Source organism: Cynocephalus volans, chromosome 15, assembly GCF_027409185.1.
Source record: "Cynocephalus volans isolate mCynVol1 chromosome 15, mCynVol1.pri, whole genome shotgun sequence".
Lineage (NCBI taxonomy): Eukaryota > Metazoa > Chordata > Mammalia > Dermoptera > Cynocephalidae > Cynocephalus > Cynocephalus volans.
The window spans coordinates 10,206,554-10,232,985 of NC_084474.1; the positions used below are offsets into that span (position 1 = coordinate 10,206,554).

At 44.8% G+C, this 26,432-nt stretch overlaps 3 protein-coding genes across 4 annotated transcripts in view; 2 read left to right on the forward strand and 1 right to left on the reverse strand.

The window, feature by feature from the left end:
* Positions 1-26,432, reverse strand: part of PXDNL (peroxidasin like) — a 430,031-nt gene that overhangs the window by 141,896 nt on the left and 261,703 nt on the right. The gene's annotated exons all lie outside the window — the stretch shown is intronic.
* On the forward strand, positions 1,783-8,558 carry LOC134364049 (uncharacterized). Of its 2 annotated transcripts, none has more exons than XR_010021797.1 (2): positions 1,783-2,239; positions 7,362-7,435. XR_010021797.1 is itself a non-coding variant. In XM_063079954.1 (2 exons), exons 1-2 carry the CDS (start codon positions 5,412-5,414, stop codon positions 7,692-7,694), a joined length of 1,776 nt encoding a protein of 591 aa, XP_062936024.1. In that variant the 5' UTR covers positions 5,151-5,411; the 3' UTR covers positions 7,695-8,558. The 2 variants fall into 2 exon arrangements, 1 of the variants encoding a protein (XP_062936024.1); XM_063079954.1 differs by lacking the exon at positions 1,783-2,239 and adding an exon at positions 5,151-6,854 and having other exon boundaries at positions 7,362-8,558.
* On the forward strand, positions 2,234-5,097 carry LOC134364048 (uncharacterized). Its single transcript, XM_063079953.1, is given in 1 exon segment — positions 2,234-5,097. A coding segment is annotated over 1 exon segment (2,466 nt). The 5' UTR covers positions 2,234-2,631.

Here is a 26,432-nt window from a genome sequence, read left to right on the forward strand (position 1 = left end):
CATACATGAGTCCCCTACAAAATTATTGCCTTCTGAAATTGGCCTAGCATGTAATGAAGGAGGTGGATCCTGGGAAAGTTAAAGTAGACATGGGGAAGGGACCCGGGGGAGATGGTGCTGCAGGATGGAGGGGAGAAAGATGCTGTCAGGACTGCAGCCAAGAAAGCTGTGGAACGAGTCTATTCTAGGATTTTTCTTCCCAAGTGAAATGTATTGCATTGTTGGATCCCAACCTCTGTGTGTGTTACGCACGCTTCATCATGTACAGTGCAAGTAGATATTTTATGATAAATATGAGTAAGCACTAATGAGGGCTTCAAGTTTAGCATGAAGTAAATAATAATAGTAGTAATAAAGACACAGATTTATCGTTCTAAGTGCTTTACATGGATTGAGTTATTTTTGTTCCTCACAACTACATTGTAAGGTAGGTTCAATGAATATCCTCGTTGTTTAATTGGGAAAAATGCGGTACAAAGAGATTAAGTAACCAGTTAAATTTCACACAGCTTGGAAATGCTAGGACCAAGATTCAGTTTTAGCAGATGTTTCTCTTTTTCTTTTTAAGTTTTATTTTATTTTTAATTGATATATGGTGACTATACATATTTGTGGGGTAAAATGTGATGTTTCAACACATGTATACATTTTTATACATTCTACTTTTTTATACTTCTTTTGAACAATTTCTTTGTTATTAAAACTTTTCCACAATGAAAACTTGAGTTTAGCATAAACATTTTCAATTGGCACCAGTCTTCCTGCCATCATGGATCAAATGTGCATCCTTCACAGATTGCACAGGACTCTGGGTTACTAGTACTAGAAAGAAGGCAGCTTGCTATCAGGAGGGCACCTGTTATCTCAAGCCAACTGAAATCAGGGCAAAGAGACGATCTAAAGATTAAGATAATATACGACCATTTCTCCAAATGATAGCTACAGGACGTTAAGGACGAACTATACAATTACATTTTTTAGTCAGTAGAATTTGTGCTTTGTACTCCAGGGTAATTAAACACTTTACAGGCAGCAATTTATATTTAATAATTCATAGGAAATTCATCATCTTTTTTCCAGAATGCACCAAGAATCTACTAATCACAGAGCCCTGTTTATTCCCCATGTCAGCAATGCTTCCCTAGAATAAATCTCTCCAATTCTAGACTCACCGGGGATGTCCAGTAGGTCAAATGCTTTCTGCTGGTCTTCAGTCTAACACATGGCAGCATAAGCAACTGAAATTTGAACTCACTACTATGAATGGCAAAAATGCACAAAAGTAGATTTTGTTCCCTGCAAGAAATTAGACAACCCAGAGAGTTCTGTTTGATGATAGTACAGGCATCTTTAAGCTTTTTGTTCATACTATTGACAAATTCCCAACGAAATTTTTACAAAAATATTTATTTACCTTTCAACCAATTCAAAGCAGTAGGATGTTTTAAGTGAGCTTTGTCTGATATATGTGATGGCTTTCACCCAGTCAAATAAAGAAGGACCTAGCTTTGATTTCCACTCCAAATCTATCCTCTCCCTACACCTTATTTTTATCAGTCTGTTGATAACTCTGATATTTTTTGATATCTGTTACAGGTAAACAAATGTGAGTGATCACCTGAAATAATTTTGAATCTGTTTAAATCACTTCAAGAAATTTAGATGTAAATGGATCAGGCAGTAGCTGTCTCTTTATACACAGAAGGCAGAAAACTGCCAACATTGTCATTTCATCTTTCTTCACACACAGCTTCTGAAGGAAGTGCTTTTTACAAGGGTATAGGGAAAGTACAGCCAAGAGGGCAGGTCTGAGATATCTGCAGTTATGCACCTGGGCCCCAGCCCGGAGCCAAGGGCGGATAGTTCCCAGAAATAGACAAGTCAGTTAAAGTTTCAAGAGTGCCCCTCAGCTGTTTCAAGGACTCCCACTTGACCGAAGTTCACCCCTGGCTTGATTTAAACTAACCAATTACCTTGCTTCTCGCTTCTGTACCCGCGCTTTTTGCTATAAAAAGGACCCAGGAGCTCTACTCGGCGCGCCAGTCTTTCGAAAGACTGAGTCGCCCGGGTACCTGTGTGTTCAATAAACCTCTTGTTTTTGCATCCGAAGCCGTGGTCTCGCTGTTCCTTGGGAGGGTCTCCCTGAACTGACTGACTACCCACTGCGGGAGTCTTTCATTTGGGGGCTCGTCCGGGATCGGAGACCCCTACCCAGGGACCACCGACCCACCTGCGGGAGGTAAGCTGGCCAGCGACTGCTCTGTGTCTCGTTTCTGTGTCTAATCCTGTGACTCTGACTGTCTTTTCTGAGCGCGCGCATTTTGGTTTCAGTTTGTTCCGGGTTAGTCGCTCTGGGAGCGAAGTGCGGGTAGCGAACAGACGTGTTCGGGGGCTCGCCACCCGGCAATCCTGGGAGACGTCCCAGGATCAGGGGAGGACCAGGGACGCCTGGTGGACCCCTTGGCAGAGGATTATTGTGTTTTGGTCTCACCGCGTCTCGGGAGGCGCGCTCTGCCATCGGACTCTTTCTTCTATTTCTACGGCACTCGGTCTCGTCGCCGTTTCTGGTTTCTTTTTGTCTTAGTTGTGATAGGTCTTTGCGTCGTCGTTCCCCTATTGGAAATTTTCGAGATGGGGCAAGGTGCCCTTACGCCCCTCTCCCTTACTCTAGATCATTGGAAAGATGTCAAAGCCAGGGCTCACAATCTGTCCATGGAGATCAAAAAAGGAAAATGGCAGACTTTCTGTTCGTCTGAGTGGCCCACATTCGGCGTAGGTTGGCCGCCAGAGGGAACCTTTGATCTTACTGTCATTTTTGCAGTTAAAAAGATTGTTTTTCAGGAGACCGGAGGACACCCGGACCAGGTTGCCTATGTCGTGGTATGGCAAGACCTCGCCCAGAATCCCCCTCCCTGGGTGCCACCCTCCAGCAAAGTCGCTGTTGTTTCGGGATCAGAAAATACTCAAAGGCCACCTACAAGGAAGCCTTCCGCCCCTCCCCAACCCCCCGTCCTCCCGACACCAGACGACTCGCTCCTTCTCTCTGAGCCCCCGCCCTACCCGGCGGCCCTGCCGCCTCCTCTGGCCCCTCAGGCGATCGGACCGGTGCCGGGCCAGGCGCCCGATAGTTCCGATCCTGAGGGACCAGCCGCTAGGACCAGGAGTCGCCGTGCCCGCAGTCCGGCAGACGACTCAGGTCCTGACTCCACTGTGATTTTACCCCTCCGAGCCATAGGGCCCCCAGCTGAGCCTAATGGCTTGGTCCCTCTACAGTATTGGCCTTTTTCCTCAGCAGATCTTTACAATTGGAAGTCTAACCACCCGTCTTTTTCTGAAAAACCAGCAGGACTCACGGGACTTCTTGAGTCCCTTATGTTCTCTCACCAGCCCACTTGGGACGATTGCCAACAGCTACTCCAGATCCTCTTCACCACTGAAGAGCGAGAAAGGATTCTTCTGGAGGCCCGCAAGAACGTTCTCGGGGACAACGGGGCCCCTACACAACTCGAGAACCTCATTAATGAGGCCTTCCCCCTCAATCGACCTCAATGGGATTACAACACGGCCGAAGGTAGGGAGCGTCTTCTGGTCTACCGCCGGACTCTAGTGGCAGGTCTCAAAGGGGCAGCCCGGCGCCCCACCAATTTGGCTAAGGTAAGAGAGGTCTTGCAGGGACCAGTAGAACCCCCCTCGGTTTTCTTGGAACGCCTAATGGAGGCCTATAGAAGGTACACTCCGTTTGAACCCTCTTCTGAGGGGCAGCAGGCTGCGGTTGCAATGGCCTTCATCGGACAGGCAGCCCCAGATATCAAGAAAAAGTTGCAGAGGCTAGAGGGGCTCCAAGATTATTCCTTACAAGATTTAGTGAGAGAGGCAGAAAAGGTGTACCACAAGAGAGAGACAGAAGAGGAAAAACAAGAAAGAGAAAAAAGAGAGACAGAAGAGAGAGAGAGACGGCGCGATAGGCGCCAAGAAAAAAACTTGACTAGGATTTTGGCCGCAGTGGTAGGTGAAAGAGGGTCTAGAGATAGGCAGACAGGGAACCTGAGCAACCGGGCAAAGAAAACACCTAGGGATGGAAGACCCCCTCTAGACAAAGACCAATGCGCGTACTGTAAAGAAAAGGGTCACTGGGCAAGAGAATGTCCCCGGAAAAAGAACATCAGAGAAGCCAAGGTTCTATCCCTAGATGACTAGGGGAGTCGGGGTTCGGACCCCCTCCCCGAACCTAGGGTAACACTGACTGTGGAGGGGACCCCCATTGAGTTCCTGGTCGATACCGGGGCTGAACATTCGGTGTTGACCCAACCCATGGGGAAGGTAGGGTCCAGGCGGACAGTCGTAGTAGGAGCAACCGGCAGCAAAGTCTACCCCTGGACCACACAAAGACTTTTAAAGGTTGGACATAAACAAGTGACCCATTCCTTTTTGGTCATACCTGAGTGCCCTACTCCTCTGTTGGGCCGGGACATCCTGACCAAACTAAAAGCTCAAATCCAGTTTTCTACAGAGGGCCCACAAGTAACATGGGGAGATCACTCTACCATGTGCCTGGTCCTAAACCTAGAAGAAGAATACCGGCTGTATGAAAAGCCGGCCTCTCCCTCCATCGACCCATCCTGGCTCCAACTTTTTCCCACCGTATGGGCAGAAAAGACAGGTATGGGACTGGCCAATAACGTCCCACCAGTAGTAGTAGAGCTGAAATCGGGTGCCTCACCGGTGGCCGTCCGACAGTATCCAATGACTAAAGAAGCCCGGGAAGGCATCAGACCCCACATCCAAAGGTTCTTAGACCTAGGGGTCTTAGTGCCCTGCCAGTCGCCCTGGAACACCCCTCTGCTACCAGTAAAAAAGCCAGGGACCAATGACTATCGGCCAGTCCAAGACTTGAGAGAAATTAACAAAAGGGTGCAAGACATTCATCCCTCAGTCCCAAACCCATACAGCCTCCTGAGTTCCCTTCCGCCTAGTCACACTTGGTACTCAGTCTTGGATCTCAAGGATGCCTTTTTTGCCTCAAACTACACCCCAACAGCCAGCCACTGTTCGCGTTCGAGTGGAGAGACCCAGAAAAAGGTAACACTGGTCAGCTGACCTGGACACGGCTGCCACAGGGGTTCAAGAACTCACCCACTCTCTTCGACGAGGCCCTCCACCGAGATTTAGCTCCTTTTAGGGCTCTCAACCCCCAGGTCACATTACTCCAATATGTGGACGACCTCCTGGTGGCGGCTCCCACATATGAAGGCTGCAAAAAAGGGACACAGAAGCTCTTGCAGGAACTGAGTAAGTTGGGGTACCGGGTATCAGCTAAAAAGGCCCAGTTATGCCAGAAGGAGGTCACCTATTTGGGGTACCTGCTCAAAGAGGGAAAAAGATGGCTGACCGCGGCCCGGAAAGCTACAGTTATGAAGATCCCTACTCCCACAACCCCCAGGCAGGTCCGCGAATTTCTGGGTACTGCCGGATTCTGCAGGCTCTGGATTCCTGGGTTTGCTTCCCTGGCTGCACCCTTGTACCCCCTGACAAGGGAAAACATTCCTTTTACCTGGACTGAGGAGCATCAAAAGGCTTTTGACCACATAAAAAAAGCCTTGCTGTCTGCCCCCGCCTTGGCTCTCCCAGACCTCACCAAACCGTTTACTCTATACGTAGATGAAAGAGCCGGTGTGGCCCGAGGAGTGCTTACTCAGACCCTAGGACCATGGCGACGGCCAGTAGCTTATCTATCAAAAAAACTGGATCCAGTGGCCAGTGGGTGGCCAACCTGCCTAAAAGCGGTTGCTGCAGTGGCACTCCTCCTCAAAGACGCTGATAAGTTAACCTTGGGGCAAAATGTGACTGTGATTGCTTCCCACAGCCTCGAAAGTATTGTGCGGCAGCCCCCCAATCGGTGGATGACCAATGCCAGAATGACTCATTACCAGAGTTTGCTGCTAAACGAAAGGATATCTTTCGCGCCCCCTGCTGTCCTGAACCCAGCTACCCTACTACCAGTCGAGTCAGAATCCACCCCAGTACACCAATGCTCAGAAATCCTTGCTGAAGAAGCTGGGACTCGACGGGACCTGAAGGACCAGCCATTGCCCGGAGTGCCTGCCTGGTATACAGACGGTAGCAGCTTCATTGCGGAAGGTAAATGGAGAGCAGGGGCCGCCATCGTAGACGGCAAACGGACGGTGTGGGCAAGCAGCCTGCCAGAAGGGACATCAGCCCAGAAGGCCGAGCTAATAGCCTTAACGCAGGCATTACGCTTAGCCGAAGGGAAAAACATCAACATCTACACGGACAGCAGGTATGCTTTTGCCACTGCTCACATTCATGGGGCAATATATAAACAGAGGGGATTGCTCACTTCTGCTGGAAAAGACATTAAAAATAAACAAGAAATTCTGGCTCTGCTAGAGGCCATTCACCTCCCTAAGCAGGTCGCCATTATCCACTGCCCGGGCCACCAGAGAGGAAATAACCCTGTGGCGGCCGGGAACCGGAGGGCCGACGAGGCTGCAAAACAAGCCGCCCTGTCGGTCAGGGTGCTAGCAGAAACTATAAAGCTTCAAGAGCCAATCGAGCCTGCTCAAGCTAAGACCAGGCCAGGAGAGCTCACTCCTGACCAGGGAAAGGAATTCATTCAGCGGTTACACCAGCTAACACACTTAGGACCAGAAAAGCTCCTTCAACTGGCAAGCCGCACCAGCCTCTCCATCCCGAACCTCCGGTCCACTGTTCAAGAAGTCGCCAATCGGTGTCCGGCTTGCGCCATGACTAATGCGGCTACCACCTACCGAGAGACCGGAAAAAGACAACGGGGAGATCGACCCGGCGTATACTGGGAAGTAGACTTTACAGAGGTAAAGCCTGGCCGGTATAGAAACAAGTATCTGCTAGTATTTGTAGATACTTTCTCTGGATGGGTAGAAGCTTTCCCTACCAAAACTGAAACGGCCCTGACTGTATGTAAAAAGATACTAGAAGAAATCCTGCCCCGTTTCGGGATCCCTAAGGTGATCGGGTCAGATAATGGCCCAGCCTTTGTTGCTCAGGTAAGCCAGGGACTGGCCACACAACTGGGAATAAATTGGAAATTACATTGTGCGTATAGGCCCCAGAGCTCAGGTCAAGTAGAGAGAATGAATAGAACCATCAAAGAGACCTTAACTAAATTGGCCTTAGAGACCGGTGGAAAAGACTGGGTGGCCCTCCTTCCCTTAGCGCTGTTCAGAGCCAGGAATACCCCTGGCCAGCTTGGTCTGACTCCTTATGAAATCCTCCACGGGGGACCCCCCCCCATACTTGAGTTGGGAGGAACACTGGGTCCCGATGATAACTTTCTTCCTGTCTTATTTACTCACTTAAAGGCTTTAGAAGTTGTAAAAACCCAGATCTGGGACCAGATCAAGGAGGTATACGAGCCAGGTGCCGTGGCCATCCCTCATCCGTTCCAGGTCGGAGACCAAGTGCTTGTTAGGCGCCATCGGACCGGCAGCCTTGAGCCTCGGTGGAAAGGCCCGTACCTGGTGCTACTGACCACACCAACAGCGGTAAAAGTAGACGGCATTGCAGCCTGGGTACATGCTTCTCACCTCAAGCCTGCGCCACCCTCCGTACCAGATGAATCCTGGGAGCTGGAGAGGACTGATAATCCTCTTAAGTTGCGCATTCGGCGGCGGCGGAGCAAGCCTACCAAGTAATAACCCTAACCAGCCCAACACCCTCACCTGGCAGGTACTGTCCCAAACTGGAAAGGTTGTCTGGTTCAAGACAGAAGTCCACCCCCTTTGGACTTGGTGGCCCTCCCTTACCCCTGATATATGTGCCCTGGCGGCGGGTCTCGAGGCTTGGGATATTCCAGAAATTGATGCACCGGCCTCTAAAAGAGTCAGGCCTCCTGACTCAAACTATGAAAATGCTTATAACCAGATCAAATAACTCCCCTTGGTTGACCACCCTACTGTCAACCATCGCCGGGCCCCTATTACTCCTCCTTCTGTTGTTCACCCTTGGGCCCTACGTCATCAATAGACTAGTCCAATTCATCAATGATAGGGTAAGTGCAGTTAAGATTCTGGTCCTTAGGCAAAAATACCAAACCTTAAATGGCGAAGATAACTTTTAATTCCGCTCTAAGATTAGAGCGATCCACAAGAGAAATGGGGGAATGAAGGAAGTGCTTTTTACAAGGGTATAGGGAAAGTACAGCCAAGAGGGCAGGTCTGAGATATCTGCAGTTATGCACCTGGGCCCCAGCCCGGAGCCAAGGGCGGATAGTTCCCAGAAATAGACAAGTCAGTTAAAGTTTCAAGAGTGCCCCTCAGCTGTTTCAAGGACTCCCACTTGACCGAAGTTCACCCCTGGCTTGATTTAAACTAACCAATTACCTTGCTTCTCGCTTCTGTACCCGCGCTTTTTGCTATAAAAAGGACCCAGGAGCTCTACTCGGCGCGCCAGTCTTTCGAAAGACTGAGTCGCCCGGGTACCTGTGTGTTCAATAAACCTCTTGTTTTTGCATCCGAAGCCGTGGTCTCGCTGTTCCTTGGGAGGGTCTCCCTGAACTGACTGACTACCCACTGCGGGAGTCTTTCACTTCCCTAAATGATTTCGTCTATACCCAGGGCTTCAATTATTTTCTCTATGCAGAAGGCTTACAAATTACATCTCCAACCCAGATTTACTTCTAAGATCTAGATTCATACACACAAAGACTTCTTAAATATCCACCGATGTCTCAAAGGTACCTCAAACTCAACATGTCCCAAGGTCAGTCCGTGACCTCCCTCCACCCCACTTCCACTGTTGTTGTCTCCATGAATGCTACTACCATAGATCCATCTGTGCAAGTCAGAAAATGAGCACTGACACCTCCTTCTCCCTCACTCCCTGTATCCTATCTAACTGAGTTACCTAGATTTTACCTCCTAAATATGTCTTGAATTTGTTCCATTCTCCTTGGATCCACGACTTCCACACTAGAACAAACTATGCCATCAGGTACTGGAAGGCAAGAACTATACAACTGGTCTACCTACATCCATCTGTTCTCCCTCCAGGAAATACTTATTAAGATCTTAAATAGCTTTTAATTCCTATACAATAAAAATAGAGTTCTCTGACAGAGCCCAAATCCCTGCCTGGTCTTGCTTGAAAATGCTTTTCCAGCCTCCCCTTTCACCCTGCTCTTCTTGCCCGTCCCAAGCCCAGCCCTTTTGCCTTCTCTCTCATACTGGCCACCTCCCTGCCTGCAGGGGTTTCTCACTGTCATCTTCTCAGCCTGGTACCCTCTTACGTCATCTTGCCTGGTGAATTCCTATTCCACTTTTGGATTTCAGCTGTGACCTTTCCTCCCAAAAGCCTTGTCAAGTCCCCTGTTGCAGGCTCTCCCAGCACTACACAGTTGCAGTTTTATATTTGTTTGACTGATTTTGATCTATGTCTTTCTCCCTAAATGGACTCCAAGGTTCAAGAGGACAGACTGGCTTTAAGGTAGTTTCCACATCCCCAGTTTCCTAGCACAGAGCTTGATAGATAGGTACTCAATATATTGTTGAAAACTGAAAAAAAAAAGAATAACCATCCAGTATTTTTGCATAATCACTGCCTTTGCAAGCATGAGGATAAGGCATTGAATTCTTACTACACTCTACGATATAAAACAAAAAATTAGGGGTTATGAACCCTAATAAAGGCTTTCTGAATGAATAGTGGCTCGGCATCACACTTCCTTCGGGAATTACCATGCCAGACTTTGACACAAGCCTGACTTTTGTGAGATCTGTAATAATACGTATTTAATTGTATCTCCTAAAACCTTACGGAATCATTAGGCACTAATGAACCTAGAGAACATCTAGCAAATTCTTCCTGAGGCTTGTCAACATGAATCAATCTCATTCCAAAGGGATGTCTTGCAATCACACATTTTTGTGAGCATCGATATGTTCGACAGCTCTGCCGCAGTACATGTTTACTTACACAACCACCCTCAGGTATTAAGCCAATTAAGCCACCTAAAGGAGGACCAAAAACCTTCCTGAGCTCTCTAAAACATGCAGAGCAAGAACATATGAATGACAACAAAAATAAGAGACAGAGAACATCCTCAGAGTAAGAAGTTGCGGATATCGATTTAGCTTTCAGCATGAAGTCAACTGGGCGACATAAAAACAAATCCACTGTGCCATGCAATCACCGTGGCAACCCCACTGTAACACAAGAGCAGAGAAGGCAAGAACACTGTGTTTATCTGTATCTAACTGCACAATCAAAAAAATATAAGCTCCATGTTCCCAAACTTTTTGTAAACAGTAGCTACTTTTTATTTCCTCAAAAGCCTTGAGATCATAAGAAAAAAAAGCAGAACTGTTGGTAGAAGGAAGTTGTGCACAGGTTTGTGAGTCTGTGCATGTCTGTATGTCTGTGTATGTAAGTTTCCATATATATATGCACACATACCCATGCAAAATTGTATACATAACAACATACATATATAAAAAATTTATTACATACCTACATATATGTATGTAAAACATAGCAAAGGACATCTGATTCTGAAGCATGAGGTTCAAGGGATATTTTAAATAGGACCTCAACAATCCCAGCACATGAGACAAATCTAAAGGTAGGAGCTTGGAGATCTCCCATGTCCTGCCTCCACAGCCACCAGGGAGTTTTCACATGATGGGTGCATCATTATGACTGCAATTTCCCATAGAAATCAGATGAGATTAAAATATGCATTTTCTGGCTTCATTGCACAATAGCCACTAGGAATGATATGTTACACGAACAAATTATTCATACAGTTTAGGAATTAATTAAGAATCTGAATGGAGATCTTTATTTCAGAGCACAGCAAATTATTTTAGCTGATTTTAAAGTAAAAACTGACCAAATTACCATAATCCATTAGGTTCAAGAGAAAAGCTTTTTGGTATCTAGTTTGCATGCTGTGCCACAGTCAATAACAGTGTACTCTAAAATCTATTAGAAAAAAGAATTGTATTTATTCTTAAAGAGTTAAAACTGGTTAAAAATCATATTACACAAGCTTCATCCCTCAAGAAGTTATTTCAATCCTAAATTAGAGTATATATGGAAAAGTCACATTTCTAAAATAGTTTACATACATTCTGATCGAGTTATGAAAACTTCAATCACTATTTCTTTTTGCCTGAACTAATAGCTGTAAATATTCCATCTAAATCCAGTCTCTTCTTTCCAGTCTAAAATATATTGGATTATCTGATAGCTCTTTTTTAAAAATGCTGATTATACAGCCTCTTTAATAAGGATCATTAATGTCTTCCCCACTGTTTTCAGCTGGAATTCAAGGCTTTCCAAGATTTAGTGCTAAGCTATGACTTCCCTCTTCCCTCATGAGTCTAATCACGCTCTAACCAAGTTTGTTATCTCTGAAACGCCCCTATTTTTTTTCATAGTGTCTAATGTTCAAAGTATTTTCTCACCCACTTAAGCTGAATTCAAATGGTACTTTCTCCATTACGGACTTAGTGATTGCTCATGTCAGAAGTCACTTCACTCCTCTGATTCTTTAGCATATTGAAACATTAAAAAGCATTTGTTAAGGCCCATGAAGAATAAGACAAGATCCTTGAACTTCTTAGATGCTAGAGTTGGGTCAGAGGTAAAGACAAGAAATCAATGATCACAGTCTAGCAGGATATGTGTTATGATAATGTCATGCAAGGAATACCATGAGAGCACGAAGGATCTGAATCAGATTTAAAGACAAAGGCTGTGCAGAGAAAAGGGTTCTTTAGCTATTTTTTATGGACAAGCTGTACTTTCCTAGGTGCAAAAGAGAAAAGCCAGTTTAGGATGTGGGATGACAAACATAGTAAAACACAAAGGCATGGAAACAAGTGAGTCTGTTACACAACTGTGAGGAGCTAGGGCAGCTGGAAGCTCTGATGCCTGCAGTCCCTTGGAAAAAGAGTTAGGCAGGAACCAAGTCACACGTTTCCCTTGTGCTCAACAAGAAAGTGTGAGCTTTATGTTAATGATATCAGGACACATTACATGACGTAAAGAAACAGAAATTCTTAATGAAATTTTCATTTTACAAACGTTGCCGGCAGCTATGTGAACAAAGAATTGGAAGTTAGATAGAGGGACAGAGACAACGGTTTACAGTGGTTTTCAACCCAGGGTGATTTTGCCCCCAGGGGATATTTGGCAATGTCTGGAGACATTCTGGGTTGTCACAACTGGAGGAGGTGGTGCTGCTGGCCCCTAGTTGGTGGAGTCCAGGGTGTTGCTTGAGGTCCTAGGAAGCATAGTCCAGCCCCTACCACATTGCCAAGCCTGGAATGTCAACAGTGCCAGGCTGAGCAACCCGGGCCAGAGCCTGGCTTACTTTTCATGCAGGGAGGCATGGAAGGGACTGCGGCTGCCGTGCGGAGCACAGACTGAGGCCACAAGGGTGGAAGAGCTACTGCAGGGCTCAGGAAGAACCAAGTGATGAAGGACAATTAGAGGTGCCAGAAAAGAGGGAAGAACCAGTGGAGGCAAGTCAGAGAAAGCTCTGCAGAGGACCAAAGGGATTGGATGGTGTCAGAAGCACAGCTGGAAACATCACTGTCAAGGGGAGAAAGAGAGTGTCCCAGTGACAGGCTGGAATGAAGAGAGACAGCACCAGTTCATAATCGTCTCTTGGGCCCAAGGAAAGCTGGAGAGATGTCTGTTAACTCTTGCCCTCAATTTCCTCCTTAAAGTAAAGGCAAAGACAACTGTGAAATGTAAGAAAAATGTATACAATGGGCGAGGAGCATATTTTGAATTGTCACTGCAGGAAGCAAGATGAGGAGCCCAGCTCATTTTTGCCACCTCTGCGACAGCCAGTGCTCAGTGCTCAGTCCTCTCCTTGTTTGACTTTTCAACAGCATTCGACCCCATGGGTGACTCCCTCCTCCTGAATATAACTCTTGTCCAATGTCTGGGGTCCCACAGACCCTCTCGCATCTTGGGAGCTGCCCCTTCTTCCTCCTTTACCAACCTCTTTTGCTGGAATGCCCGGGGCTAGGTCCTGGGGCGTCTCCCCTTCCTGTCCACACCCAGTGCCATCCAATACCATGATTACAAACACTTCTGGATGCCAGCGACACTCTATTGCATAGCCAGCCCACATGTCTCACACTGCAGACCCCCACCCCTCATTGCCTCCCCTGCACGCCCACCTGGCTGTCCAGTCAACACTGCAGCTCACCATGTGCAAATCTGCAGTCCTCATGGTCCCTCCACAACCCAGTCGACCACAGCCCCCCATCATGGCCAATGACAACACTTCCTTCTGGTTGTTGAGGCCAAGAATCTTGACAACATTCCTGACTTCTTTCTCTCCCCAACATCCCATATCCAAGTGGTTAGTTTCAAAGTACATACAGAATCTGCACCCATCCAAAACCTATCCTGCTACCTCTCCAGTGAGAGGCACCACCCTCTCTGGCCCAGTTTACAACAAAACACCCTAACTACTCTCCTGTCCCACCCCTGCCAGGCTGGTCTTTTCTCAATGGAGCCATCCTTGCTAAGATAGCAGATTTTAAATGTTCTCACCAAACACAAAAAACAAAGAATATGTGAGGCAATGTATACATTAATTAGCTGGACTTAGCCATTCCACAGTGTATAGGTATATCAAAATATCATGCCGTACACCATAAATATATAAAACTTTTGTCACTTAAAAAATGAATACGTTTTTTTAAAAGAATAATGCAGAATAATTGTTTCCAAATTTGTCAGATCAGATTTTAAAACAACTGGCATAAAAACAGACACTCAGACCAAGGGAACAGAATGGAGAGCACAGAAATCAGCTGATACACCCACAGCCAACTGATCTTTGACAAAGGCACCAAGAATATACATCAGGGAAAAGACTGCCTCTTTGGTAAACGGTGTTGGGAAAATTGGACATCCATACGTAGAAGAACAAAACTAGACCCATACCTCTTACTACATACCCAAATCAACTCAAAATTGATTAAAGAAATAAATATATATCAGAAAACTATAAAACTCCTAAAAGAAAACATAGGAGAAACACTTCAGGAAGTAGCACTGGTCAAATACTTTATGAATATGACCCCAAAAGCACAAGCAACAAGAGGAAAATTAAACAAATGGGATTATACCAAACTAAAAAGCTTCTACACAGCAAAAGAAACAATTAACAGAGTGGAAAGACAACCTACAAAGTGGGAGAAAATATCTGCAAACTATGTGTCTGACAAAGGATTAACATCTGAATATACAAGGAACTCAAACAATTTGACAGTAAATAACAAGTAACCCAATTAAAAAATGGGCAAAGGAGCTGAATAGGCATTTCTCAAAGGAAGATACATGAATGGCCAACAGACACACACAAAAATGCTCAACGTCACTCAGCATCTGGGAAATGCAAATCAAAACCACATTGAGATATCTTCTCACTCCAGTTAGACCAGTTATTATCAAAAAGTCAGAGAATAACAAATGCTGGTGAGGATGCAGAGAAAGGGGGACACTCCTGCACTGTTGGTGAAACTATAAATTAGTGAGGACGTTATTGAAAAATGGTATGGAGGTTCCTCAAACAACTACAGATAGAACTGCCATGCGATCCAGCAATTCCACTGCTGGGTATGTACCCAAAGGAACGGAAATCATCATGTTGAAAGGACACCTGCAGTCCCATGTTCATCGCAGCTCTATTTACAATAGCCGAGAGTTGGAACCAACCTAAATATTGTTTGGATGACTGGATAAGGAAAATGTGGTGTAACTTCTACAATGGAATACTACTCATCCATAAAAAGGAATGAAATTCTGCCATTCACAGCAATATGGATGACCTTAGAGAAAATTATGTTAAATGAAATAAGCCAGGCACAGAAAGAGAAATACTGCATGTTCTCACTTACATGTGGGAGCTAATAAAAATAAATAAACAAACAAACAAATAAAAAAAGAAAGAAAGAAAGATAAAACAATCACAATGATATTTTGAACTTTTTAAGAGAACAGAGTGGAACTGAGGTTGCTGGGGGTGGGAAAGGGCGGGGGGGAGACAGAGGAGAGGGAAGAATTGGTAAAGGGTCACGAAAATCTATTACATTGTGTAATGAATACACTAATTATACCGATTTAAATATCACATATTGCACACAGGTATTGATATTCAATGCTGTACCCCACAGAAATGTACAATCAACAATGTTCCAATCAAAAATAAATAAATTTATTTTTAAAAATCTGCCATCAGTTGTGTCATCTCTTTCTTCAAAACCCCCCACTGCTTGCTCAGAATAAAAAGCACACCACTCACAATGATACAATTCAGATCTGCTCCTTTGATCTGCAAGGTCCTGTGCCAATCAGGCCTGTCTCCAGCCACATCAGCATCAAGGTGCTCCTAACTTGAGGTGTTGCAGGGGCTGTCACTCTGCCCACAGCGTGCCTCCCCAGGCACACGGATGCCTGCATCCCTCCCCACTCAAGTCTTTTCTCCAATTCACCTGCTCAATGAGCCTCCTCTGACCCTTCCTCTTTCAAACTGCAGCCATATTACCACTTTCTGGCACTGCTCAACCCCACCCTCCCCTGTTTCTGCTCATGTCTGTTTTTTTTAATCTTTGCCATAGACTTATTTATTTGCTAGTTTTAATGCTTGCCTTCCCTGACAGAATGTAACTTTCTCATGTACTGGGATCTTATATGTTTTGTTTAGTGATACCTCTCAGCTCCTAAAGGAGTCTGGCATGCAGCAGGAACGCATAAAAACTCATGGAGTAAATCTAAAAACTGACAATATTATCTATACCACAGGGCTGTTGCAAGATCACAGATAATGCCCAAGAGACACTCGGCAGGCACACAGGGTTTCAGAAAAGTAGAGGCAAGGTCACCCATGAAAAGTAAGGGAAATATGAGATCTTAGGAGAAAAGGGCACACTGGGGAGTGACATCAGAGCCAGGAAGCTCCACTTCCTTCCAGCCTAACGGACTGTGATGTGGGGATCCAGAGCACTGATCCCACTGAGAAGCTCACTTCTCCTAGTTCTACAGGGTCACACTGCCTTTTATGTTCTCCTACATAACACAGATTCAGAAAAACTGTCTGAATTATTTGAGGGTCTATCTGAGATGTGTGATGAATTTGTTGTGGTTCAAATCATTCCAGCTCTGCGATCTTGTGGTTTCCTCCAACACGGTAGAGTAGAAGGAAGAAATAAAGAAGTAGAAGTTGAGGTTAACTCATATTTGAAGGGCAAGAACAGCACAGAAAAGTGTCACCTCCCACCCCAGGGTGATGGAGACGCAAAGGATTACTCAAAGCCCATTTCTTCTGAGCAGTGAGAAGCCCCAAAGGGGTTAATTTCCACGAACCCTCAAGAGAGAGGCATTCCTCCTGGGAAAATTAACACCAAACTCTGGTCTTCTCTCCGTATTTATTCTTCAGGCAGGAAAGTTACAGAAAAGGAACATAGGTGGTTACAAAAAGAACAGTTAGATAATTGTCATGGCAACAATTAAGTTTGGCTGCACCAAGGACATCTGCCCTTGGAGCCAGCAATTTTGCTGTGTTACAATTCTTCATCTACAACAGAGACTTTAGCCCAGGGAAAGCTTCCTGTCTTTCACAAGGTTAACATTTCTATGTGTAATTTTAAAAAGTTAGTCTATACCTGAAACTACAGGGCCTTGGAAGCTAGGCCCTGTGAAATACTTTTGCTTTATTAATGTTAGTAGACTTCACAGAAAAGGGCTTTCAGAAAGCAACTGTAAGCTATGCACAGAATAAATACATCAGGAAGCAATGTATAGATTTGAGATCAGATGGAACAGTGTCATGATGGGAGCTCTGAGACATGACCTAGGGAAGCACAGGAGACCTGGAGGCTGAACGTGATATTTCTGAATTTGAGACTCTAGTTTGGAGTAACTCCAGAGCCCAGCAATGTCCAGCACATAGAGATGGGAGCAGGTTGCTGAAGTGGAGTGCAGGTGAAAGATGTGGGTCATGCAGAGATCACAGACCACAAAACACCCCACACCGCTCCTGAGACAAGCCTTCCTCATGCTGTGGGAAAGCCACAACGTTTCTACTGAATGACAACTGCACAAATGCTATGAGAGGTGCTGGGAAGACAAAGAGAAAGCTTACAGAATGCACAGAATCATTAAACGACATAACGAGATAAATGCCATACAAGAAGCATCAGGTGCTAAAGGACTCAATGAAGGGAGAAAAAAAAAAAAAAGCCTAAAGTCCTTGTGGAGAAATTGATGTTTGAGATGGAGAGAACGGGGAAGCCTTCAACAACCACAGTGAAGAAAGCGATCGGGACAGGAACCTACATAAACAATATACACAAATGTATATGGAGAGAAAAACATGGCTTTTTCTGCATGTGTGGATGAGGAAAAAGGGGAAGAGAAAATGCTGAAAGGTGGATGTAGATTGTACCAAAATTGCCCATGAATGCTGAGAGAGGTGGGGCTGCTTCACATTTGTCTTAAGGAGTAATTTAAGGGTTTGAGGCTCAGGGAACTGATGTTGTCAGTGCTGCAATTTAGGGTCATCATCTGGCCAAAGGTGGCACAAAGGAGTAGGACAAGAGATGAAACACCTTGTGGCCTAAGAGATGAGAGTCTGAGATGACGTGGCAGCAGGTATAATGTGGTGCAGGGACAATCCCAAGAGCAAGTGCAGAAATAGAGCCCCAGGCCCTTCACAGGGGCAGGACAGGGCAGCGTAAGAGCACAGCCTGGCACCAGGAGGCCTGCACTCAGCTCTCGACCTGACCTCTCACTGGCTCTGTGATGTTGGGATCATTACCTCATGTCAAGGTGTCTGAGGATTGCAGATCACATATAAATGCATTACACAGAAGTCAAGGACAGAGGCAGCTGAGAAAGTCCATGTGGTTTGGACAGGGGCTAGGAGCAGAGATATTTTGCCTGTGGCCTGCTGCCCATAATCCTTCCCCTCCAATGTCAATAGAACATCTAACATCTGTAAGGGCCAGCAGCCACGTGAAAAGCAAAAAACTGTGTCCCAGTGTTCACAAAAAACTGGATTGGACAACTTCAGTGTTGACGCCCAGGTGGGCCTCTACTTTCTGCTTCCAAATCTAAATTGTCCGATCTTCCTTCTCAAGCTTATTTGCAGACAAATACCTGGGACTGGAGAGCACACTCCAAAGCCTCTTAGGGATCAGGTGGGGTGGTGGAGGGCTCAGGCCCGCTCAGGAAGACAGGGCAGAGAGCATGATGGGATGGCTACCACTGTGGTCACCACAGAGCCACCCTGGCCCAGGAATACCTGTCACCAACTAACCAAATTCTCCCCTACTTCCTCTGGGGAAGCACAATAGTAAAAACAAACCAAATAATTCAATTAAAAAATGGCAAAAGACATTTCTCAAAGGAAGACATACAAATGGCGAACAGCAACAGGAAAAAATAACATCGCTAGTCATCAGGGAAATGCAAATCAAAACCACTTTGAGATATCACCTTACCCCAGTTAGACTGGATATTATCAAAAAGACCAAAAACAACAAATGCTGGCGAGGATGCTGAGAAAGGGAAAATCTACACTGTTGGTGGGATTGTAAATTATTACAGTCAGTATGGAAAACAGTATGTAGGTTTCTAAAACAACTACAGATAGAACTACCATATGATCCAGCAATCCCACTTTTGGATATATACCCAAAGGAATGGAAATCGTCATGTCGAGGAGATACCTGTACACCCATGTTCATCACAGCTTTGTTCACAATAGCCAAGATATGAAACCAACTTAAGCATCCATCAACAGACAACTGGATAAGGAAAATGCATATATATACACCATGGAATACTATGCTGCCATCCAAAAGAATGAAATTCTGCCATTTGCAGCAACGTGGATGAGCTTGGAGAAAATTATGTAAGTAAAATAAGCCAGGCACAGGGAGGAAAAGACTGCATGTCCTCACTCGTAAGTGGAAGTTGAGAGAAAGAAGGAAGGAAAGAAAGATCACGGTGGTGCGCTGAATTTGCAGAGAGAGAGAACAGACCTAGGGCTGTTGGGGGTGAGATGGGGGAAGGACATGTGGAATAATTTTGAAATGTGAGGTGATGGTCATGCTGATAGCATTGGTCTGGTCACCACATCTTGGGCACAGGTGCTGATGGTCAGCTCCGTGCCCCATGAATATGAATAATCAATAAAAATAAAAATAGATAAATAAATAAATAAAAGAAGGCAATACTCCCCTGTCATGGACACAGTAAGCTTGGGAAGAAATATTAGAAAAACATGAGAAGGGGAGAAAGTAATTATTTCCCTTCCCCAGTACACTGCATTCGCTATATTTCTTCTAAGCCCTGAACTCTAATACTCCCGTCACCTAGCCAAGTTATTCACTAAAAGACTTTAGCTGAATTTAAAATCAAGGGAATAACTACATGATCTTACATTTCCTTCATGCACCATAATTTTCTGACATTGTGACAGGGACAGTATTCATCTGGTCAGTTGGCTCCTTCTGAGAACATTTCCATAAACCCCCCAAATGGGGAGGTCTGCACAATTTATACATCTACTAAAACCTTGAAAATGGAAAAAGGACAGAGTATTTCAGATCAAGGCAGCAGAATGTGGAAACTTCAAAGCTCATGCCATGAAGAAAAGAGAGAAACAAGGGTAGACCGACTGGAAAGAAGAAATACGCTGAAGGGAGGAAAGACTGAACCTCCTGGTGAAGTGAAGACAGAGCTGAGAAATGCACCTGACACAACAAGCACTGCGGGGCCGCTCAGTCACATGGCGTGGACAGAAGTCAGACAAGAAGAAACAGAGTCAAAAAGCAGGAAATGTTCCAGTGCCTCCCTACCTTGGCCATAAAGTGCAGATTTGTTTGTGAGAGCAGTCAACAAAGGGCTCATTGTGAGGAGGTGAATGACCTACCTTTCCCTCAGCTTCTACAGTGTTCTTACAAATAAAATCAACTTTATATAAGCATCAGGAAGTTGAGATTTGTTCGAACAGAACTGAACTCTATCTAGCAGGTGACATGGTTGCAAAGAAGACATTAGGATGTGACAGGTGGGGGGAGAGTGCTGCTAAGGCCGGAGCGGACTCCTGTCCAAGTGAGGCTGTGTGCTCCAGGCTGGTCCTGGGCAGGAAGGGTCAGACTGGCTGAAGAAGACGCTGCAGACAGGAAACAGTGAGGACAGGGAAGTGCGGGAGGCCGGCATCTGATGTGTCCTGGCCTGTGCCTGGTGCCTGAGCCCCACAGGCAGGGGAGTTACTGCATCATCCCTGATGAAAACCTCTTCAGAACCTGAGCTGGGCCCCCCTGAGGATGAGGGTGGAAGGCCCCCATCTGAAAAGCTAGGGAAGCCGGGTCACCCCGGGCAAGGGATCAGAAAAACCCTGAGTTTGCACCAATATGATCTTACTGCCTTCTTTCTATGACCACAGGCAAGCATGGCATTTGATTCAATAACAAAACGTCAATAACAAAAGCTTTTAAATGAAAACCAGAATGGGTCTATAATGAAAGTGACACAAAAACCAGTACAGGCCACTAGATGCACAATACTAAAAATGCACTATAAATATTTTTTCACATAATGGGAGATAACAACATACTAATGGATTATTATGTGTATGCATGTATGCCTGCCTCTGTTTATCTTAAATGTGCTTCAGAAATTCAATTCACTTTGTAAATACATATTGTAAAAGTTGTACTTAACTTTGCTCCACAAGATCGTTACCATCTCTAAAATTCCATAATTCTCTAAATGTTCTGAGTTGAAACGCTCTCTCAACTGAAGCCATAAATCCAATTTCTGGACATGGTTGATTGCCACCTGGGGGTTTATCCTTCAGAGAGACCAGAAACAGCTTTGACCAAATCTGGCCATAAACGAATATTATTTTTCACTACACCCATAACTACGATTTTATTTTATGTTCCATTTCTGGTTTTAAACCGTGTAAAGATTACAAGAGGACTGTCAACCATGAATAGACCAGCTTATAATAACTGAAGAACACAGAGCTCTATTCCTCACTGCAGAAATTTGTTGCTACTTGAAGTCTTGGGCATATTAGTACTGCATTAGAATAATTTGCTTCTATCTCAGCGGGAAGCATAAGAAACAAAATAAAAGCAGATAGGCTTTTAACATTTAGAGGATAATAGCATAGGAAAATATATGAAGACAAAACCATAATGATACTTGTATGAAATGTTTAATGAATAAAATTACAAAGAAGACTCAATTGTCTCGGTCAGTAAATATAACATATTTCCAAATTATAATCCTTATTCCTTTCCTATTTTTAATTTATTTCTTTTTTTGTTTGTTTTTGTTTTTGTTTTTTGTTTTGTTTTGTTTTGTGACCGGTAAGGGGATCGCAACCCTTGGCTTGGTGTTGCCCCCACCGCGCTCAGCCACTGAGCGCACCAGCCATTCCTATATAGGATCCGAACCCACGGCCTCGGCCCTCCCAGTGCCATTGCACTCCCAGTGCACACTCTCCCGAGTGAGCCATGGGGTTGGCCCCTACTTTTAATTTATTTCTAATTGTACATATTTGTCGGATTCACTTAGGGTGAATAGCACATGCACCACCTAAATATTTATCTTTTCTTTGTGGTGGTTATGTTCAACATCCTCTTTACTCATTATTTAGAATTATACAATGCAATATTATTAGCTATAGTTGGCCTAGAACACCAGAACCTATTCTTCCTATCTACCTGTGACTTAGTACCCACTAATCCAACCTCTTCCTCTCCCCACCACTTCCCAGACTCTAGTAACTATTATTTTACTCTCTTCTATGAGAACCACTTTTTAAAAATTGTTTTTGTTCCTTGTTCTTAAAACCATTAATTTCATATTTAGTAGAAAGTGTCAGGCTATTTCATATAGAATCATCACTGGACAAAGACTTCCAAGTGCAAAATTTAAGACTGTCCAGTAGATTCAATACTATATCATGAAAATTCCCATGATTTGATCATTGTAACACTCATGATATAATTATTTCTCATACCTCAGTCCTTTAGGTGGCATCTTCCAATAGTACAATCTAAATTCCTTCCAATACATAAGACTGGCAAAGGAAGGTAAAATATAAATCAATTTAGGCTGTGGAACCTCCAAATACTTAATATTTCAAACAAGTGACATTAACTTCTCTATGTCTGTTGCCCACGTGAGCTGGAGGATGCTGCGTCCTCGCCCGAGCTGAGCTTCACCTCCCGAGGGGCTGAGGCCCCGAGCCTGGTGCCCCTGAAGAGAGAGGTGACAGACGTCGCCGGGACGGCTGCAGCGTCTCCGAGCGCCCCGTGGAAGACGGTGCAGACGGCGGGGGCGGGCAGCTTCTGCAGAGCGCCCTGCGGCCGGGAGAGGGCGCTGCGCCCGCCGAGGCTGGACTCTCTCCTTCCTTCTCTTTTCTTCTCCACCTGCTCCCACTCCCTAAAGGACCTCATCGAGTGCGGTGGTCTTAAGTTACATTTGTACTCGGAAAGCTCTTGAACGTGTGTCTCTCACTTCCGCAGCCCTCCTGACCTCCGGTTCCACAGGGGAGTTACATGCTCGACACACCGCGATGTTCAGCAGACCTCAAGCCTACACGGCCCAGGTCACGGCCCAGGTCACGGCCCAGGTCACGGCCCTCGTCACGCCTCTGCGCAGACGGCGGCCGCCCATCCCTCCGAGCACCCGGGCACGGTGTCCTCACGTCCTCACGTCCCGCGGACAACCCGGTCATCACTTTCTTTCAAATATAACAATAATTTGAACATGTCTCAACACCTCCACCACGGCCACAACAGACCAAGCCACCGTCATCCCCTCCCAATAGGCCACCAGTCGATTTCCCAGACAGCAGAGAGTGAGCCTCTGTATCTGTACGTCAAATCCCGCCACACCTATGCTCAAACCTCCCAATTTCTTTCCGTCTAACTTCTAATAAAAGCCAGGTCGACAACCCCCACACTTTTTTTTTTTTTTTTCTTATTCTGGCATCGAAGCAGCTGGTCAGCTTTCTCTGCCCCCCTAGATCTTCCAGGTGGGAGACACCAGTCCATACTGCCCCCAAAACTGCAAAAAAGACACTGAAAGCAGCTTTGCAAGTTGGTCTCTAACCCTAGGGTGGGGAGGGATTCCCTGCCGCCCCTCACCTCTGGAGGGGAGATCAGGACACAGCTTTTCCAAAACATCTCTCTCCTAATCTCCATCTCGCAAATCTTTTATTCCTCATGTGGATAAATGTTCCTTATCACCTATTTTGAAATGTTTGCCTTTTGACTGGCACCTCACTTGGAAGTATTCCTCAGTTGAAGCTTCCGTTTCAAAACTGTTCCTATGTTTTTGGTTTTGTCTATTTCTCCCAACCAGGGTGCTAGACCTGCAGTGTTGTAGATCACAGAACCGTGCATGGCATAAAGCAGGTACTCAGAATTCACTGAATGAATGAATGAATGAATGAGCGTTCTTTCACTTTATTGGTAGTATTCTCAGAAGCTGGACTGGGCCTGTTTGGAGCCGACCTGCTGGGCTGCAGTGGTGGGGGTCTCTGACCATCACCCTCCCTCAGCCACTGCCCTGTCTTTCTCAGGGCCCCCGTCCTGTCTCAGGAGACCTTCCTGCGTGGGCTCCCTGTGGACTCTTGGTCTCCATTCCTCCCTTCTCCAATTATTCCTCCCTTGAAAATTCTCTTTATAAATGAAAATGCCATTCCCCTGCCTGAAAACTTGAATGGCCGAACATAAAGTTTACACGCAATATTCTCCATAACCTGGCTCTAGCCCAGAGTTTCTTAAACTCAGTCTACAGACAAATTCCTGAGGTTCTGCAATTTAATGAGCTTGGTCACATGACACTTAGCTACATTTTCAATGTCCGCTTAGACACTAGTCCCTCCCATCTTTCCTGTGCTCTGTCTACCCACATTAATCTCTCTCATGATTTTTCTCATGTCACTGCCTTCTGTGGGTGCCTTTCCCAGTTTCCTGCCTGAAAAATTTCTGCACAGCCTTTAAGACCCAGTCAAAATTTCATCTGATTTCTCTAGACTTTCTTTCCCCATGCCAGGCATAATTTGTATTTTAATTCAATCACTGCCTTATTCATGTATTCAATCAAAACACATGAATAGGACAATAGCTGAGTGTCTGATGTGATTCTGGGAGTTGGCAAATTACAAATGAAGGAGACATTACAAATTACAAATGTTGGCATCCTCTAGGTGTTTACAGACTGGTAGTGAAGAAAAATTTAAATAAATAAAATATAGTGAGGGTGGACCACTAGAGAGAGGCACGGGCTTATGGAGCAATTCAGTGATGAAGGAGAGATGAGGGAATATTTTGCAGAGTGCATAATATTTGATTAGTATTTTGAAGGACCAATAGGAATTTACCTTCAGGTAAATAAGTAGATGTGGGGAAAAGGACATTCCAAGTAGGGGAAACCATCTGTGCACCAATTCAGACTGTGTTCAAGGAACTGCGGGCTTCTGGGTAAGGCCATAGTGCTGGGAAGGGGTGGGAGTGAGGTGGTCAGTGTTGTGGACACACACCTGATGCTTCTGGGAAGCTGACTTGGAAAAGAAATGCCCAGCATCAGTGCTCTTGCGGCACTTTACACACGCAAGCCAAACATACATCCAATCGCATTACAGATGTTTCTTTAGATCTAAATTTATCTCTCCTGTCCATGGCTAAAATGCTTGGGTGCTGGAAAAAAAGTCTTCTTCACCTTTCCATTCTGCTCCCCTTCTCCTCCCTCAAGACCTCAGTGCAGGGTTTATGCAGAGTGCAGCCTCCTCCCACAGGGAAAACTGTGCTGTTGGCATGACCAGCATGGTTTCTGCCAAGTAACCAGAACTCTCTGAGGTCTGGTGTCCTTACCTGTCACAAGTGAAAATAACCATCTTTTGGAAGTTTGATGAGGGTGAGCAAAATATTATAACATTATTCATATAGAGACATAAAAAACACATAGTACAGACTGTCACTTAATAATTGTGACAATGTTGATACATTTCTACCAGTTTTTCTCTCTTCCCTTATTTCAAATTTTATGAAATTTTAAAGTACTCATCTGGTTCAAGTTTTTTTTTTTTTTTTTTTTTTTTTTATACAAAATAATGATTTAATGAATATGTTTCTACCCATCATCCTCTTTGAGAAATAAAGTATTAAAAATACCTGAGTATCCCTCCTCTGTTGAATTTCTTTCTCTTAATCTCAAAGGTAGTTTCTTTTTTTTTTTTTTTTTTTTTTTTTTATTTATTTATTTTTTTTAATTTTATTTTGTCGATATACATTGTAGCTGATTAATGCTCCCCATCACCAAAACCTCCCTCCCTTCTCCCTCCCCCCTCCCCCCCAACAATGTCCTTTCTGTTTGCTTGTTGTATCAACTTCAAATAATTGTTGTTGTTATATCTTCTTCCCCCCCCCCCCCGGTTTGTGTGTGTGTGTGTGTATGTGTGTGTGTGTGAATTTATATATTAATTTTTAGCTCCCTCCAATAAGTGAGAACATGTGGTATTTCTCTTTCTGTGCCTGACTTGTTTCACTTAATATAATTCTCTCAAGGTCCATCCATGTTGTTGCAAATGGCAGTATTTCATTCGTTTTTATAGCTGAGTAGTATTCCATTGTGTAGATGTACCACATTTTCCGTATCCACTCATCTGATGATGGGCATTTGGGCTGGTTCCAACTCTTGGCTATTGTAAAGAGTGCTGCGATGAACATTGGGGAACAGGTATACCTTCGACTTGATGATTTCCATTCCTCTGGGTATATTCCCAGCAGTGGGATGGCTGGGTCGTATGGTAGATCTATTTGCAATTGTTTAAGGAACCTCCATACCATTTTCCATAGAGGCTGCACCATTTTGCAGTCCCACCAACAATGTATGAGAGTTCCTTTTTCTCCGCAGCCTCGCCAGCATTTATCGTTCATAGTCTTTTGGATTTTAGCCATCCTAACTGGGGTTAGATGGTATCTCAATGTGGTTTTTATTTGCATTTCCCGGATGCTGAGTGATGTTGAGCATCTTTTCATATGTCTGTTGGCCATTTGGATATCTTCCTTAGAGAAATGCCTACTTAGCTCTTTTGCCCATTTTTTAATTGGGTTGCTTGTTTTCTTCTTGTAAAGTTGTTTGAGTTCCTTATATATTCTGGATATTAATCCTTTGTCAGATGTATATTTTGCAAATATTTTCTCCCACTCTGTTGGTTGTCTTTTAACTCTTTTAATTGTTTCTTTTGCTGTGCAGAAACTTTTTAGTTTGATATAATCCCATTTGTTTATTTTTCCTTTGGTTGCCCGTGCTTTTGGGGTCGTATTCATGAAGTCTGTGCCCAGTCCTATTTCCTGAAGTGTTTCCCC